Source organism: Motacilla alba, chromosome 28 (genome assembly GCF_015832195.1).
Source record: "Motacilla alba alba isolate MOTALB_02 chromosome 28, Motacilla_alba_V1.0_pri, whole genome shotgun sequence".
NCBI lineage: Eukaryota > Metazoa > Chordata > Aves > Passeriformes > Motacillidae > Motacilla > Motacilla alba.
This window is the reverse complement of record NC_052043.1, coordinates 4,778,568-4,792,560: the sequence shown is the minus strand read 5'-3', so window position 1 is coordinate 4,792,560 and position 13,993 is coordinate 4,778,568. Positions and strand designations below refer to the sequence as shown.

Sequence of the window (13,993 nt, the reverse complement as noted above, 5' to 3'; positions counted from 1 at the left end):
AGCAGGTGACCCCACGTTCCAAGTCATTCACTGCAAGTTTATGCACTGGCTGCATCCCTCAGTCTGGTTTTCTTCCTGCTGAAGTGTCCCAGGCAGCTGCAGCAGTGTCTTTGCCCATTTCTTTCTGCAGCCCTGCACCACCCTGCTTCTCTGTGGTGCTGATATTACACTACATCCCTGAAGGGCAAGCACCAGACCAAGTGTGAAGATGCAAACTGCCTCCCTCCTCAGGTGGACAGGGGCCAGGCTGACCCCACAGCGTGGATATTGCAGAAGCTCTCCAAGCCACTCTGTCCCAGTCACCCAGCACTGAGGGCTGGCAGGGGCCCGAGCAAACACTCTTGGGTCACTGATGAAGCTGAAGTGGGGGAATGAAGAGCAGCCACAGAACTGAACTCTGACAGGACTTCTGACTCCCCCCCCTTCTGAGCTCTGCTGCATCACACGAGCCAGGGAGCACAGGCTTGTGCATATTCTCTGAAACTGAAACCCCCGAAGAATCACAAACTGCATCAAGCAACATCACAAACACAAGGGCTTTCTCCACAGCACAAACTCCTCACCTCATGTTGCCCGTGAGCTGCCCAGGGCACAACTAAAACTTGCAGCAAGGACAAATCCCACAAACACTCTTAACATCAGCCCTACAACAATCCTCAGTGGCTGCTCTGGTTCAACATAATGCGCATCTGCCCCAGCAGTGCTCTGCTCAGCTTTAGGACACCCAAACCCTCAGTCATACCTGCCACTGAACTGCCTCAGTCAAGCTCAGGACTCTGTAGACAAAAAACATTCCCATCAGAGACCATACATGAGAGGCTGAAGATCTGACTGCCCAAACACACCACAAACCTGGACCACTTTATAAGCAGATAAAAAATGCCAATCCTTAAAAATCTGCCCTAAAACCAGCAGTTTTAAGGCTCATTCTAAACTTTTCAGCCCTACTTTTAATTTATGTAATATCCTAAAACAACACATCTTGCTAACTAATTTTGTGGTTGGAAAGGAAAGCCAAAGAAAGTGAGACGGAGGAGTCAGCAGGAGTGACAAGCACTTGCTCTCTGTGGGTGACTGCCAGGAAGGACAGCAAGTAGGTGTTATTTATGGCAGCATTCACTGAGCAGTTTACTGGGAACAGACAGAAGCAGCAGGCTGTTGCTTTGAAAGCTGGTACTATGCTTGGCTTTTAACTTGTGATTTAATTCCACTGAGGTCCAGTAAGTTTCCAATGCCACTTCACGATCACATACAAGAAACTGCTTATCAGGAAAGTCAGGATTAAGGCTACTGTAAACAAAACAGAATTATTTTTGTTGTGACAGGTCAATAAAAATACAGTAACAGTGATATTACAACGAAGACACTATTTGTAACCCCTGTAACAAGCAGGGCACGTTGCTACTGAACCCGAGGAAAGCGGCAGGTGCTCAGGTGTGACACAAACCAGAGGTGTCGTGTGGCGCTTGATTAGTGAAACCCGGGCAAGGGGCTACTGGAAAAACCCTTTATTGCAGTGACCTGCCCGCCACGCTCCTCCCCAGCCGCGCCCCACGGCCGAACGAGCTGCGCCAGGCTCCATCCCCGACGGACGATCCGGCAGCAGGGGGGGCCGGGTCCAGCTCAGCGCAGCCGCCGGGCCTCGCGCTCCGACTCCAGCAGGGTGAGAACGTCGCCCTCGCGCACCGGCCCCTTCACGTTGCGGATGATGGAGCGGCTCGTGTCGTCCATGAACTCCACACGCACCTGCGGGGCGGGCCTGCGTCAGCCTGGCCGGGCCCGGCCCGCGGCACCGCGCCCGCCCGGCCCCACCCGCTCACCTGAGTGCACTGCCCCTGAGAGCCGGTCCGGCCCAGCACCTTGGTGACCTGCGGGGACAGAGTGGAGGGTCAGCGCGGTGTGGCGGCCCGGCGCAGCCCAGCGCGGCCCCTGCCCCGTACCCACCCTGGCCAGCTTGATGGGCTGCACGCGACTCGTGTCCATGGCGGCTCCGGGGCGCGGAAAGGGGCGGCGAAACCCCGCGTCGGCTTATATAGCTCCAAGTCTCGCGAGACCCAGCGTTCCGCGCGCGCGCGCTCCCGGCGCCCCCCGCGCCCCTGCCCTTCACGGCGGCCGAGATGGCGACGGCGACTCGTGCGATCCAGCGGCTCCGCAACTTCCTGGCGGGGGTAAGAACCACCCCGCGCTCGGGGCTCCTCTGCCCGCGGGACGCTGCGCCCTCGGCTCCGCGGAGCCTCCGGCGCAGGGCGGCAGCTCCGCCTGAGCTGCTCTGGCCTTGCCTTGCAGCGGGATCTCCAGGCGAAGCTGCAGCTGCGCTACGAGGAGATCGCTAAGAGGTGCCGGGGCCGGGGCCCGGGGCCGGGCCGGGCCGGGCCGGGCGGGGCTCTGAGCCGCCCGCACTCCGGCCCCGCCGCTGACGCTCGGGTCGTTCTCTGCCTAGGACCCAGCCGCCGCCGCGGCTCCCGGTGGGCCCCAGCCACAAGCTCGCCGATAACTATTACTGCAGCCGGGACGGGCGCCGGGAGTCGCTGCCGCCCGTGGTGGTGGCGGCGGCGCAGAGAACCCTGCCCGCGGGGGCGCAGGCCCGCAGGTGGGTCTGACGCGGGGGAACTGCGCCGCTGCCGCTGTGGAACGGGGTCAGCCTTGTTCCCGATCTGTACCAGGAACACAGGAAGCGCCCAGCGGCAGTGGGAAGTTATCCAGATTTGCAGAAGAATGTGAAACTGATTATTTGGGTCTATATTTCCTTGCAAATAAGTGAGGCAGATGGAAGTTCACTCTGGCGATAGCCCACCTGGATTAGCTGTGTACAGCTGTGGGGCCTCCAAGAAGGGACCCGTTGCAACGAGTCCAAAGGAAGCCACAGAGATTCTCCAAGGGCTGGAGCCCCTCTGCTCTGGAGCCAGGCTGGCAGAGCTGGGGCTGCTCACCTGCAGAGGAGAAGGCTCCAGGGAGAGCTCAGAGCCCCTGGCAGGGCCTGAAGGGGCTCCAGGAGAGCTGCAGAGGGACTGGGGACAAGGCCTGCAGGGACAGCACACAGGGAATGGCTCCCACTGCCAGAGGGCAGGGCTGGATGGGATCTTGGGAAGAAATTCTTGGCTGTGAGGTTGGGGAGGTCCTGACACAGGGTTCCCAGAGCAGCTGGGGCTGCCCTGGATCCCTGGAAGTGTTCAAGATTGGATGGAACTTGGAGCCACTTGGGGTGGTGGAAGGTGCCCCTGCCCAGGGCAGGGGCTAGAATGAGGTGGCCTTTAAAGCCCCACTCAATCCAAACCATTCTGGGACTGATTAACAAACACCTCCAGCACTACTGTGCAGCTTGGACTTCTGATGACATTCAGGTGTGATTTCCAGAGTGTTGCTAAAGCCTCTTCTCTCCCTTCCTTTCTCTACCCCAGTTCAGGCACTGCAGTGACAACAACAGGGAAGAAACCAGTGACACCAGGACCACCACTGAGGAAGTGGGAAATTTCCAGGGATGAGCCCTACTTGTGAGCAGGGAGCGGGCTGAGGCTGTATGATGGGCACACATGGTTCCAGAGCAGCTCTGACAGGGAGGCTGTGCTGGATGTGGCTCCAAGCTGCTGGAGGCTGCTGATGTCTGATTAATAAATGTATATAAAGCTGTGATTACTACCCCCCATTTTGTGTATTTTATTTGATTTATTCAAGTTATTGCTGTTTAATACCAGTGTATTTCGTTGGTTGGAATAGTGACACAGGACAGGGGCATTTGTAAGCTGTAGTCAGTCAGTGAAGAGCAGAGCTGAGTAAAACACTGCCTCGCTCACAGGGCTCCCCCCGAGCCCAGGTTCAGCGAGAAACGTTCAGCAGCCTGAGGCAGTGTGTCCGTCCCCCCGCCAGTGCCGCTGTCCTGCCGTGACACCGCACCCTGCTCGGTGCGGCAGAGCGCTTTCCAGCCCTCCGCGGGGACAGCGGGTCCCTGCCTGCCGCGGTGCTGAGGATTCCCAGGGAGCTGCGGGAGGCCCCGGCTGTTCCCGGAGCTGGGAAGGGGCCGGTGCCGGGGCCGGTGCCGCGGGGCCGCCGCTCGGCAGGAGCGGGCCCCTCCTCCGTCACGTGACCCCGCCCGAAGCGCGCGGGAGGTGGGAGGGGCTTCCTCAAGGGCGCGAGCACCTCATTGGTGGAAGTCGGGATTGAGCGCACGCGCTTTTCCTGCACACCGCATTTGTAGCGGCGCGGCGACCCCAGCGAGTCCCTCCGGAGCGGGCCCGCGGCATGGCTGGGCCGCGACTGCTGCCGCCTGGGCTCCCGGTGCTGCTGCTGCTGCCGCTGGCGCTGCCGGTGCTGCCGCTCCCTGCAGGCAACGGTGAGCTGGGGGAGCGGCCGGGCGGGCGGCGCCCATTGGTTCCCCGCGCACGCCCTTCGCTCTCATTGGCTGGAGCCCGCGCGCGGGGTCCCCTGATTGCGGGGCGCGGGGGGGCTCTCCCCGCTGGGCCCCCCCGCGTCCCCTCACGCTCCCGTTCCCCGCAGCCGCCCCGTCCTCCTGCCGCCCGGACCACTTCCAGTGCGTGCCCGGCGCCCTCTGCTTCCCCCGCGACTGGCGCTGCGACGGCCACCCCGACTGTGAGGACGGCGAGGACGAGTTGAGTTGCGGGACCGCGACCGCGGCGGAGCCGAGTCCTGGCGGCCTCGCAGTGACCCCGCCGAGGAGCTCGGCGGTGCCGCCCACCGGCAGCGCAGGTACGGGCCCCCGGGGTGCGGGCGGGGGCGGCAAGCCACACCGAAGCCTTTGTTCCCGGCCGTCTCTGGCCGATCCGGGCAGCTGCGGTCACCGCGGGTCACTGTGAGTGGAGGAAGCGCTCTGGGGGACGCGAACCTTCAGCTTCCTTTGGAACGGCAATGACGCCCCTCAGGGCTCCCTCGGGAAGGGCCTTTGAAGTACATCCTTCCTTCTTCCAGAACATGCAATTCCCAGCAGTTGCTTCGAGAAGACACTGGACTCTCTCCACCTCCTGAGCTCCTCATATCTCTGGGGAATGGGCAGGCTGAAGGGAAGAGGATGAGGAGGAAGTCTGGCCCATCAGGGCCGGCCAGGAGCTGCCGACACAGTGTCTGTGTCCGGCTGTGTCTGCACCCCAGTACTGTCGGTACCAGAGCCCTGGAGCACCCTTTGTCAGACCTGTTGGCTGTCTGGGGTGCTTGGGAAGGCGCTTCTGGCTTCCCTCATCCAGGGCTCTCCGAGGGTGTGGAGGGGAGGGGGATTACTGCAGGTGTGAGAGACTGAGTTTGGGTTTGGTGTCTGCCCCTGTTCAATTGGCAGGTGAGGTGAAGAGCTGCATTTTGCTTGTACCTGTGGCTTCTCAGTGCCACGAGGACAGGCTGGGATGCTGCAGTTCCAGCTCCAGATGGGAAATTTCCCACCTTTCCCTGTTATGCATTTCCAGTAGAACTTTTTTCCTCCAATAGCGGCAGATAAGGTTTTGCTTAAATTGAAAAAGGCCTTTTGGTGCTCTTGAGGTGAGCTGGGAACTCAGCCAGGTGTAGATTGGAGACTACTTTGAGTGCTGACCATAAGGTGAGTTGGAAGCCTCATGGACTTGTTTCTCTTTCCTCACAGAGCCTTCAACTATGCCTGAGGTCCCTGTGCCACCGAGGAGTCACGGTTACACATGGATCTTGATTGTTGCAGGTATGTGAGACTCAAGAGTGCTGCATGTGGTCTTGAACCTACCCTAGGCTATAAATTGAGTATCTTGATGGGGTCAATTCCAGACCTCTATCAGGAGCTGCTTTTGCTGCACTGGGAGGACTAAGGGAGGCCTGACACCACAGCTTAATTATTGCTCTGCCTTGGGTGTGTTGTGTCCTTGGAAAGGCCATTCCATGCAATCTGGCACTAGCTTACCTCCTCTCTGTCTGTCCCTGGCCCTCGAGGGACACTGCTCATCTCTGCTTGTTGGCTCATGGTGTTGAGCAGCAGTGCCCTGTCCCAAGACCAGAGCAGTGAGTGGGTTTCTGCTTGTGCACTCTCCTCTCTAGGGCTCCTGATTATCCTGGTAGTGGCAAGTTCTGTTGCTGTCTGGGGTCTGTCCAAAGCAAAACGCAGATCTGACACTTCCAGTCCTAAAAAAGAATCCAGGGAACAGCTGATGCCTGGCAAGGGCCAGAAAAGCTCCTTGCCCTGAAGGGTAAGTGTTTTGCATCCGTGTGCTCCAAGTGCCTGAGGGAGAAATTCATTCTTGCCTTGTGTTTCTGGCTTCTAGTGCTTTTCCACTGGGGGGTGGGTTTTCCCAGCTTCCCTGATGCTTGCCAACCAGGGGCATGGGGTTCCGGTCTGCCCTGCAGCAGCAGAACTCTCCCCTTTCCTCCCTGCTGCCAAGGATATGGAGCAGTCCTGCTGAGATACTAATCTTCTGATGTGGGACTTTTTCCTCCACTTTGCATAAATTGAAGTCAAACTAGGTTTCTTCGCAAAGGACTGTCAATAACCAGGTGTTTTTCTGGCTTTGTAACAGGGATCCTTATCCCAAGGTGATAAGGTGAGACTAGCCTGGTCTGTCTCCTGCTCACCACAGAGCCTGACTGAATTGGACATCAGCTCTCAAATCTGGGTTGTTACACTGGAATACCAAGAGGATGCTGCCTTTGTAAATGGGTCTTAGATTGTAGGACTCCTTGGCTCCAGAAATAGCACAGGACCTTCCCTGGTGCTGTGCATCAGCCCTCCCAAAGGTGGTAGAAAGGTCTTCATTGTTCTGCATGACAGTCGTTACTGCTGATGCCCACCTGTGGCCTTGGACTCGATGTTTTTCTCCATGAAATGCCAGGTGCTGTTCAACTGTCTCCTTCCAACCAAGAGCCTTTTTTCATCTGTCCCATTCTTCCCCCTGGATTTTGTCAGGGAACAGGAGCTTTCTCACCTATTTCCAAAGGCACCCACTGGCTGCACAAGTCAGACAAATACTCCATGTTTGCACTACTGTTTCATGCTGCTCAGTCCCATGCACAAGAGGCTTTTACTGACAGTGCCACTGTGGCAGTGACAACTGCTCTGCCTTTGCTGTGCAGGCACCTGAGCCCGTGTGGGGCAAGGAGCTCATCAGCCCTGGGCCAGCAGCTCCTTTCACACTCCCTTCCACAACATCTCCATGCTTGGCAGACCTGCTCTGCCCACCCCAGTGCTGAGTGCTGCCTGGGGCTCCTCTTAACACTTAATGGCGTCTTCCTTAAAACTATTCTGACATGCGTGGTGTCCCTCGAGGGTCCATACTGGGACCAGCGTTATTCCATGTTTTCAGCAGTGTGTAGAGTGAGATCAGGTGGACCCTCAGCCAGTCTGAGGATGAGATCAGGCTGAGGAGTGCAGCTGGGGAGGGGGATGTCATCCAGAGGGACCTTCAAGGCCCACAGACACCCCATGATGTTTGATAAGGTCCTGCACTTTTGTTAGGGCAAACCCTGGAGAAGAGATGGCTCTGGGGAGCCTTGTTGTATCTTGTCCATGTCTAAAGGGGGATTGTAAGAAAGAAGGAGAGGGGCTTTTCACCAAGGCCTATAAGGACAAGGGGCAACAGACACAAACTGACAGAGGGTGGGCTTAGATAGGACATGAAGGAGGGTTTTATGGTGAGGCCCTGGCTCAGGTTGCCCGGAGTAGCTGTGACTGCCTCATCCCTGGGACCAAGCTGGACAGGGCTCTGATTGTCTTGGTCTAGTGGAGGTGTCCCTGGAAATAAGTCACGTCTTTGGCCAGGGCTCCACGTGCCACACAGTGTCTGACCCAAGGACTGAGTGCCGTTACCCCTCAGAACTGACAATGCAGGGGCAGATTAGTGCCCAGTGCCTCTGGTTCAGCGTTGGCCACCTGCACCTTGCACAAGTGATCACTAAGTGTGCCAAGCTGCTGCCTTGGCTGCTGACCTCTGTGCCTTGAAGGTGAGAACTTGGCTTGCCAAGCAGACATCACTCATCAGCCTTGGACTAGGAGTCTTCCACTCCTGGATAGCGTGTGATTGCTGCCATACCCCACGGGAGAAACTTCTATATGTGGTATGGAGTCCTGAGTTATTCCAGGGCTGCTATTTTTAGTACCAAGGAGTCATTTGCAAGGGCACACACAACTTTGTTTCCATAGGGACAGACAGAGATAGCTGTGGTGACTGACACAGGACAATAAAAAATGTGAAATTAACAAGTTCTGGTGTTTTTATTTTTCCTGAATATGTGCATTTGCACGGATTCTGTATTTGGGAGGCCAGGGGCTGCATGACCTTTGGATTGTCACATCCTGGGAAAGACGACTTGGAGTGGGTGGACTGGCATGGGGCGCTGTGGGGAAGCCAGTGCTGCTGTGCCTGCCTGGGACAGATGTGACTCCAGCACACACCAGCTGTAGCAGAGAAAATTAAATACAGGAACAAAGTTAGCAGAGAGGATGGGGACAGGAGAAACAGATACCACAGTAGCACCTCTGCTGCTACTGCTGAACTGTGGACAAGTGGGGAGCTCAGCCAAAAGCAAGGTGAAAAAAATGCCTGAACTTGTCCCTTCTTTGCCAGAGCAGAACATGAAGTGGGGAGCATTGCAGGGCAGGAAGGGCTCCAGGAGTCCTGGCAGGACAGGGCTGAGCTGGGGCCAGTTGGAGTGCTGGTGCTGGCAGGGCCATGTGGCCGAGGTCAGCTGTCACCAGCCAGTCCCAGATCATGCTCTGAGCTGCAGCTGCCAAGCGAGCCCAGCTGTTCTGTGGTACAAGGCAGAGTGCTTCCTCCATGTGATGGGGAGTGAGGCCCTGGGGCAAACTCACAAGACACTGCAGGTTTTGCTTTCTGCTTCCTGAGCTGAGTGCTTCAGGGTTGAAAGAAACACATTTTATGGATCTTGTGCCAAAACCCGGTGCTGTGTTTCTGACAGCAATTTCCTTTCCTCTGTCCGGTGCTGGAATTGTTTTTGTTGTTCTAATCCCCAGGCTCAGAGACTTCAATTGTAGTGGAGCCCAAGCTGCTTTTCAGGCCAGCAGCATCTTTGTGCTCCATGACTATATTTAATTAGACCAGTCCATGAAGATCAATGTGATGTTTTACATGTTAAAGTAGGACCATGTTCCAGGATAAGACCTCAAAGATCAGCCTGTTTAATTTTGGTTCCCCTTTTACTTGCAAATCCAAAGGATTATTTCCTCCTTTTCAGTTCCAATACTTCAGAGGAACTTTTACTGCCTACTTGCATTTCCAGTGTCATGTTCCCTGTTCCTGTCCCTGCCTGGGTGAGTTGTGGGGCTGAAGGCTGACGTGACAGCACAGGGCAGGGGCGCAGGGCCAGCTTGTCCCTCAGGGGATCTTCTTGGACACTGTGGAGGTGGAGGTGGTGTCTTCACCTCATACCCTCTAAATCTGCACTGTGGGACTTGAGGGATGAGCTGAGAGGTCATGACCATCTCCCTTTCCTGACTGTGACAGCTGACAGCCGGGGCAGCTGTATTAGCCTTTAACGAAGGGCTGGTGCCAAGAGCAGCATCTGGTGTGGGGATACAAAGCCAGTATACATCCTGCATGTCTGCACCTTCCTGTCCCATCAACAGAGGGTAAATTGAGGCAAGTTTGTGCTGTTTCCAGTTTGCTGTCATGGATGTCCTTCCAGGAAACAGCATCCAGCAAATGCAAACAGCTAATAAGAACAGAATAAGGGAAAAGAGGAGTGCAGAGCTAGAAATAGTTCCTTACATAAAGGACTAGTGCCTCAATCTCATTAGTGTCTTAAGGAGCGGGCACTTGGCCGCCTCCAACTGCTACGATGCAAACCCCAATCTGATCAGCAATCGGCTTTGGGACCCCGGCAGGTGCCACGTGGCCCTGGGACGCAGCTGTGCGCTTCGGGCAGCCACTCTGCTGCCCCAAGCTTGCAGCACTCGTCCCAGTCAGCGTGTGGCCAGTGGGACCATTCCCATGAAGCCAGAGCTGCTGTCCTGTGGCCCATAACAGGAGTCACCACTTCGGGAGGCTGGGCACCATGAGGCAGCAGTGGACCAGGCGTGCGAGTCTCTCGGCCAGCCTGAAGATAGGGGGTCACCGGGGCCGCTGCCGGACCCCAGAGGAAGAGGAATCCTACATCCCATTTGCACAGGATAGCCTGGTAAGGCAATGGAACTCCATGCAGAACATGGCAGATGGTAACCAGGAGAAGAGCCAGACTCCCATCCAAAGGAACAAGTATCTGCTCAACATTAATGTGGGTGGCAAATTGTTCCAGATAGCTTGCAAGGTACTGGCCCAGTATCCCATCACCCGGCTTGGGAAGCTGGCGCTCTATACAGACCCCGTGAAGAAGCTGCAGCTCTGTGATGACTACTTGGTGCAGAAGAATGAGTACTTCTTTGATAGAGATCCCTCAATTTTCCACTACATCTTCCACTTCTACCGCAGTGGGGTCCTGTGGGTGATGGATGAGATGTGCCCCAGTAACTTTGTGGAGGAAATCGAGTACTGGGGAATCCATTTGAAATACTCCCAACGCTGCTGCCGGATCCTGTTAGAGGAAAAGCGAGATGAACTCAGTGAGTACCTGAAAATAGAGAAGGAACTGGAGGCAGAACTGGAGCCCCTGGAGTCAGGGACACAGTTTGATGGCAAGTTTCTGGGTCAGTTTCGAAAGATGGTCTGGAACCTTATTGAGAACCCATACTCTTCTGTCCCAGCCAAGATCATTGCTGTCATGTCGAGCTTCTTTGTGCTTATCTCCATTGTGGGCATGACACTGAGCACAGTGGAGGAGATGAAAAACAAGACAGGGAAAATGTGGATGGAGCAGATGGAGATGATCTGTGCCATCTTCTTCACCTGTGAATACCTCATGCGGCTCATATCCTCCTCCAGTTTCAAGAACTTTCTGCGGGCAGCATTTAATGCTATAGACCTGGTGGCCATCCTGCCCTTCTACATCCAGATCCTCTTTGAAAATCTGGATGATGGAGACATGCAGTACCATGAGGAGCTGCACAAGGTGGAGAATGTGAGCAAGCTGGGCAAAGTCCTCAAGCTCATCAAGCTCATGAGGATCTTTCGCATCCTCAAGCTGGCACGTCACTCCACTGGCCTCCGGGCCTTCAGCTTCACCATGCGCCAGTGCTACCAGCAGGTTTGCTGCCTCCTCCTCTTCATTGCCATGGGGGTCTTCACCTTCTCTGCTCTCATACACTCGGTGGAACATGATGTCCCTGGCACTGACTTCACCAGTATCCCCTGCGCGTGGTGGTGGGCAGCGGTAAGGTGTGAGCAGCTTCTTGCAGAGGGGGGTGGGGGAGGCTCTGTGGGTTGGGGCTGCCCCAGTGCTCAGGGGATTCACCACTGCTGCTGGGCAGGAGGCAGGACGGGCCCAGCCTTCCCACCAACTCAGTAATGGTGGGAGTGCCCTGCATGCATGAGAAAAGGTGACAGAGGTTTGGACTGAGCCCAGAGGCTCAAAAGCTGGTGCTGGGGTGAGATGGTGGGACAGAGGTGGTGGCTTGGGAACCTCCAGGTCTGAGTTGAACAAGCGGGATGTGACTCAGCTTTATCTGTCATGGGACCCAAGTATTGAGTGGATGCAGCCTCTGGGTATGGGGACAGCCACCCTGGACAGCCTAAGGCCTAGGCAGCATTGCAGCCCTGTTGAGCTCGAGGGGCACAAGAGCTTGTGGGTCTGAGCTGGGGAAACTATAGCCACAGTGTGACTATGGCTGCATGTGGCACCCATAGTCACACTGTGCTTCAGCCCGTGTCATGAGAGTGGACACAGACTGGGGTGTGCTGCCCGTTCACTGCCCTACTTGTACCAGGAGCCAGCAGCTCTGCAGAGCTGAGCACTGTAATAAACCTGGCATTACCTCCAAGATGGGGAGCAGCTAAAGCACTTGAGAGCCACAGGTTATGAGGACATTAGATTTACAGATGAAATGATCCCACAGATCCCTTCTGCTCTTATAATCCCCTTTGGTCACTGAAGGCTATCTGCTTCAAATTCATCCCTCCTCGAGGAAGGGCAAAATCACTCAGCAACATCAGCAGGTTCAAGCATTTCAACATCCCAGGCTGAGCCTTTCCCTGGGAGCACAGCTCCCTGCCAAGCCCAAAACTCTCTGGCCTCAGATCTCGCCATAGCCCTACTCCCCATTTACCCATGGTTCATTCCTAGGCAATGCTTCTGTTTTCCCTGGAGGGAGGCTCCAGGAAGCTTTGTTCACCTGGGGCTAGGCAGCTCACAGCTAGGAAGCTCTGGAGCCACAGCTCTGAGGGAGAAGGAAGCTACTGCAGATGCTGGCTGCTGGGGAAGGTTCAGCTCAGGGGTGTCCAGCTGCCTTTGAAGAGACACAAAAAAGCAGACAGGGAACAGGGTCTGGCTTCTGATCTGTGTTTCTTGGGTTCAGACAGCCCTTTCCTTCATCTCTCCAGGCCTGCTGGACGCAGCCTGGACAGTGGAGCCCTGGCCATGCAGGTTCTGGAGAGGGGAGAGCTCAGCTGGCTGCCATCGGGTCAGGGTCTGGCACTGGTCACAGGGGACAAGTAGCTCCACAGAGGGGCAGGAGGGAGTGAGTTCCAGCACCAGCCGGTGGGGTCTGCTGGGCTTGTTCCCATGGGACTTTATCCTTTTCTGTCCCTGCACAGGTCAGCCTCTCCACTGTGGGCTACGGAGACACCGTGCCTGACACAATACTCGGCAGGATGGTGGCATTTGTCTGCATCTCCTTCGGCATCATCCTCAATGGAATGCCCATCTCCATCCTCTACAACAAATTTTCTGACTACTATGCCAAGCTGAAGGCCCATGAGATGAGCCAGTCACTTCACCTTTCCAGGAGGATCCGCTTGAAGAAACGAGTCCTGCAGAAATTCTCTGAGTGCTGGAGAGCTGACCCCCACTATTACCGCTGACCACAGGTCCCCAACCCCCAGACATCCCCTGTCCTGGCCATCCTTCCAGTAGGTGCTGTCCCCCAGGGAGGCTCTGAGCTATGGGCAGAGTCACAACAGTGCTGGGGCTCTGCTGTGGCACAGGGGCTGCTCCCAGCTGGGACCTCTCTCACTGCTGCGTGCCGGACAATGCCGTCCTGCAGAGCGGTCAGTAGGGCTGTATGGCCAGGGCAGGATGTTTGTCTGCCATGGGCTGAGGCAAGGGGCACCCTGACGTCACAAGGAGTGAGGATGGGACTGAACTGTCACCTGTGTGAGGCAGGTGACTCATGTGCAGGTGCTGCTCCATTCCCTGCTGAGTGGGACACACACAGGCTCCCCCTGCCCAGCGCCCTGTGACTCCCTCTCAGCCAAGCAGCCCAGGCCTAGTCCAGCGTGGGCATTTGGGTGAAGGCTCAGAGGAAACGCTTACAGCCATGCATCCTTCCAGCTCTTCTTCCCACTGTCCTGGAGTTTCGGTCCTGACTTGGGGTGCTGCTGTGATGGGACCCACAGGCACTATAGGCATACAGAGCTTGTAGCCAGACCACCCTCAGGAACAGGATTTAATAAACCAGGCCCAAACCTTCATTGTCATGGATTCTTGTCCAGCCACTGTGTGTGATTCAGTAAACTGCTCATCATTTGGGGTGAGGAGGGGACATCTCCCCAGGGCTCGCAAGTCCATGAGTGCAAGGACAGGGCTCTCAGGGATGCAGATGAGCCTGTCCATGCATTAGTTTTGGAATGAGGTACCTGGGCCTGGGTACATTGGAACCAGAGCTGGGACGTGTATATGATCAGGACACACCAGTTGGCTCTGCCCTGTATTCACATCATGGGAGGCAGTGGGGAACATGTCTGGGGACACATGGCAAGGATTTGCCCTCTACTGTGGGACCATGTCCAGTGAAAGGGCCTCCTGAAGGAATATACCCTTCCCTTGGGTGAGATGGAGAGAGGGGCCTAGGGCTGCAGGGAGGATTGGCATGGGGGCCAAGAGCTGCTGGTGCTGCTTCCAGGTGAGCAGGGGCAAGAAACTGGTGCCAGCCAGGCCAGGGTACAATTCACTCACTTGTGAGCTGGAGAGGCAGAGGTGCCAGGGGGCTCCT

The 13,993-nt window shown here is 56.3% G+C and overlaps 4 protein-coding genes across 5 annotated transcripts; 3 read left to right on the top strand and 1 right to left on the bottom strand.

The window, feature by feature from the left end:
• Positions 1-1,492: 1,492 nt before the first annotated feature.
• Positions 1,493-2,057, bottom strand: RPS28 (ribosomal protein S28). Its single transcript, XM_038163791.1, has 3 exons — positions 1,945-2,057; positions 1,821-1,868; positions 1,493-1,746 (listed from the first exon to the last, which is right to left on the bottom strand). The coding sequence occupies exons 1-3, from the start codon at positions 1,981-1,983 to the stop codon at positions 1,624-1,626; spliced, it is 210 nt and encodes a 69-aa protein (XP_038019719.1). The 5' UTR covers positions 1,984-2,057; the 3' UTR covers positions 1,493-1,623.
• Position 2,058: 1 nt separating this feature from the next.
• Positions 2,059-3,643, top strand: NDUFA7 (NADH:ubiquinone oxidoreductase subunit A7). The gene is made up of 4 exons (XM_038163788.1): positions 2,059-2,168; positions 2,287-2,336; positions 2,441-2,590; positions 3,399-3,643. Exons 1-4 carry the CDS (start codon positions 2,118-2,120, stop codon positions 3,493-3,495), a joined length of 348 nt encoding a protein of 115 aa, XP_038019716.1. The 5' UTR covers positions 2,059-2,117; the 3' UTR covers positions 3,496-3,643.
• Positions 3,644-4,093: 450 nt separating this feature from the next.
• On the top strand, positions 4,094-8,155 carry CD320 (CD320 molecule). Its single transcript, XM_038163787.1, has 5 exons — positions 4,094-4,327; positions 4,492-4,701; positions 5,579-5,650; positions 6,001-6,149; positions 6,477-8,155. Exons 1-4 carry the CDS (start codon positions 4,237-4,239, stop codon positions 6,144-6,146), a joined length of 519 nt encoding a protein of 172 aa, XP_038019715.1. The 5' UTR covers positions 4,094-4,236; the 3' UTR covers positions 6,147-6,149; positions 6,477-8,155.
• A 1,595-nt stretch (positions 8,156-9,750) lies between these two features.
• Positions 9,751-13,988, top strand: LOC119712490 (potassium voltage-gated channel subfamily V member 2-like). 2 transcript variants are annotated; one of them, XM_038163785.1, is made up of 2 exons: positions 9,751-11,222; positions 12,597-13,988. In XM_038163785.1, the coding sequence occupies exons 1-2, from the start codon at positions 9,967-9,969 to the stop codon at positions 12,748-12,750; spliced, it is 1,410 nt and encodes a 469-aa protein (XP_038019713.1). In that variant the 5' UTR covers positions 9,751-9,966; the 3' UTR covers positions 12,751-13,988. The 2 variants fall into 2 exon arrangements, with proteins under 2 accessions (XP_038019713.1, XP_038019712.1); XM_038163784.1 differs by having other exon boundaries at positions 9,752-11,217.
• Positions 13,989-13,993: the final 5 nt, after the last annotated feature.

Bases quoted from the DNA above. Each gene is read 5' to 3' on its own strand.
- NDUFA7 (XM_038163788.1), top strand. From the start codon at position 2,118: ATGGCGACGGCGACTCGTGCGATCCAGCGGCTCCGCAACTTCCTGGCG. The intron at 2,169-2,286 runs GTAAGAACCACC...CTTGCCTTGCAG, and splicing joins TCCGCAACTTCCTGGCGGGG to CGGGATCTCCAGGCGAAGCT. The intron at 2,337-2,440 runs GTGCCGGGGCCG...TTCTCTGCCTAG, and splicing joins TACGAGGAGATCGCTAAGAG to GACCCAGCCGCCGCCGCGGC.
- RPS28 (XM_038163791.1), bottom strand. From the start codon at position 1,983: ATGGACACGAGTCGCGTGCAGCCCATCAAGCTGGCCAGG. The intron at 1,869-1,944 runs GTGGGTACGGGG...CTGTCCCCGCAG, and splicing joins AGCCCATCAAGCTGGCCAGG to GTCACCAAGGTGCTGGGCCG. The intron at 1,747-1,820 runs GTGAGCGGGTGG...CCCGCCCCGCAG, and splicing joins CTCAGGGGCAGTGCACTCAG to GTGCGTGTGGAGTTCATGGA.
- CD320 (XM_038163787.1), top strand. From the start codon at position 4,237: ATGGCTGGGCCGCGACTGCTGCCGCCTGGGCTCCCGGTGCTGCTGCTG. The intron at 4,702-5,578 runs GTACGGGCCCCC...CTTTCCTCACAG, and splicing joins GCCGCCCACCGGCAGCGCAG to AGCCTTCAACTATGCCTGAG. The intron at 5,651-6,000 runs GTATGTGAGACT...TCTCCTCTCTAG, and splicing joins ATGGATCTTGATTGTTGCAG to GGCTCCTGATTATCCTGGTA.
- LOC119712490 (XM_038163784.1), top strand. From the start codon at position 9,967: ATGAGGCAGCAGTGGACCAGGCGTGCGAGTCTCTCGGCCAGCCTGAAG. The intron at 11,218-12,596 runs GTAAGGTGTGAG...GTCCCTGCACAG, and splicing joins GCGCGTGGTGGTGGGCAGCG to GTCAGCCTCTCCACTGTGGG.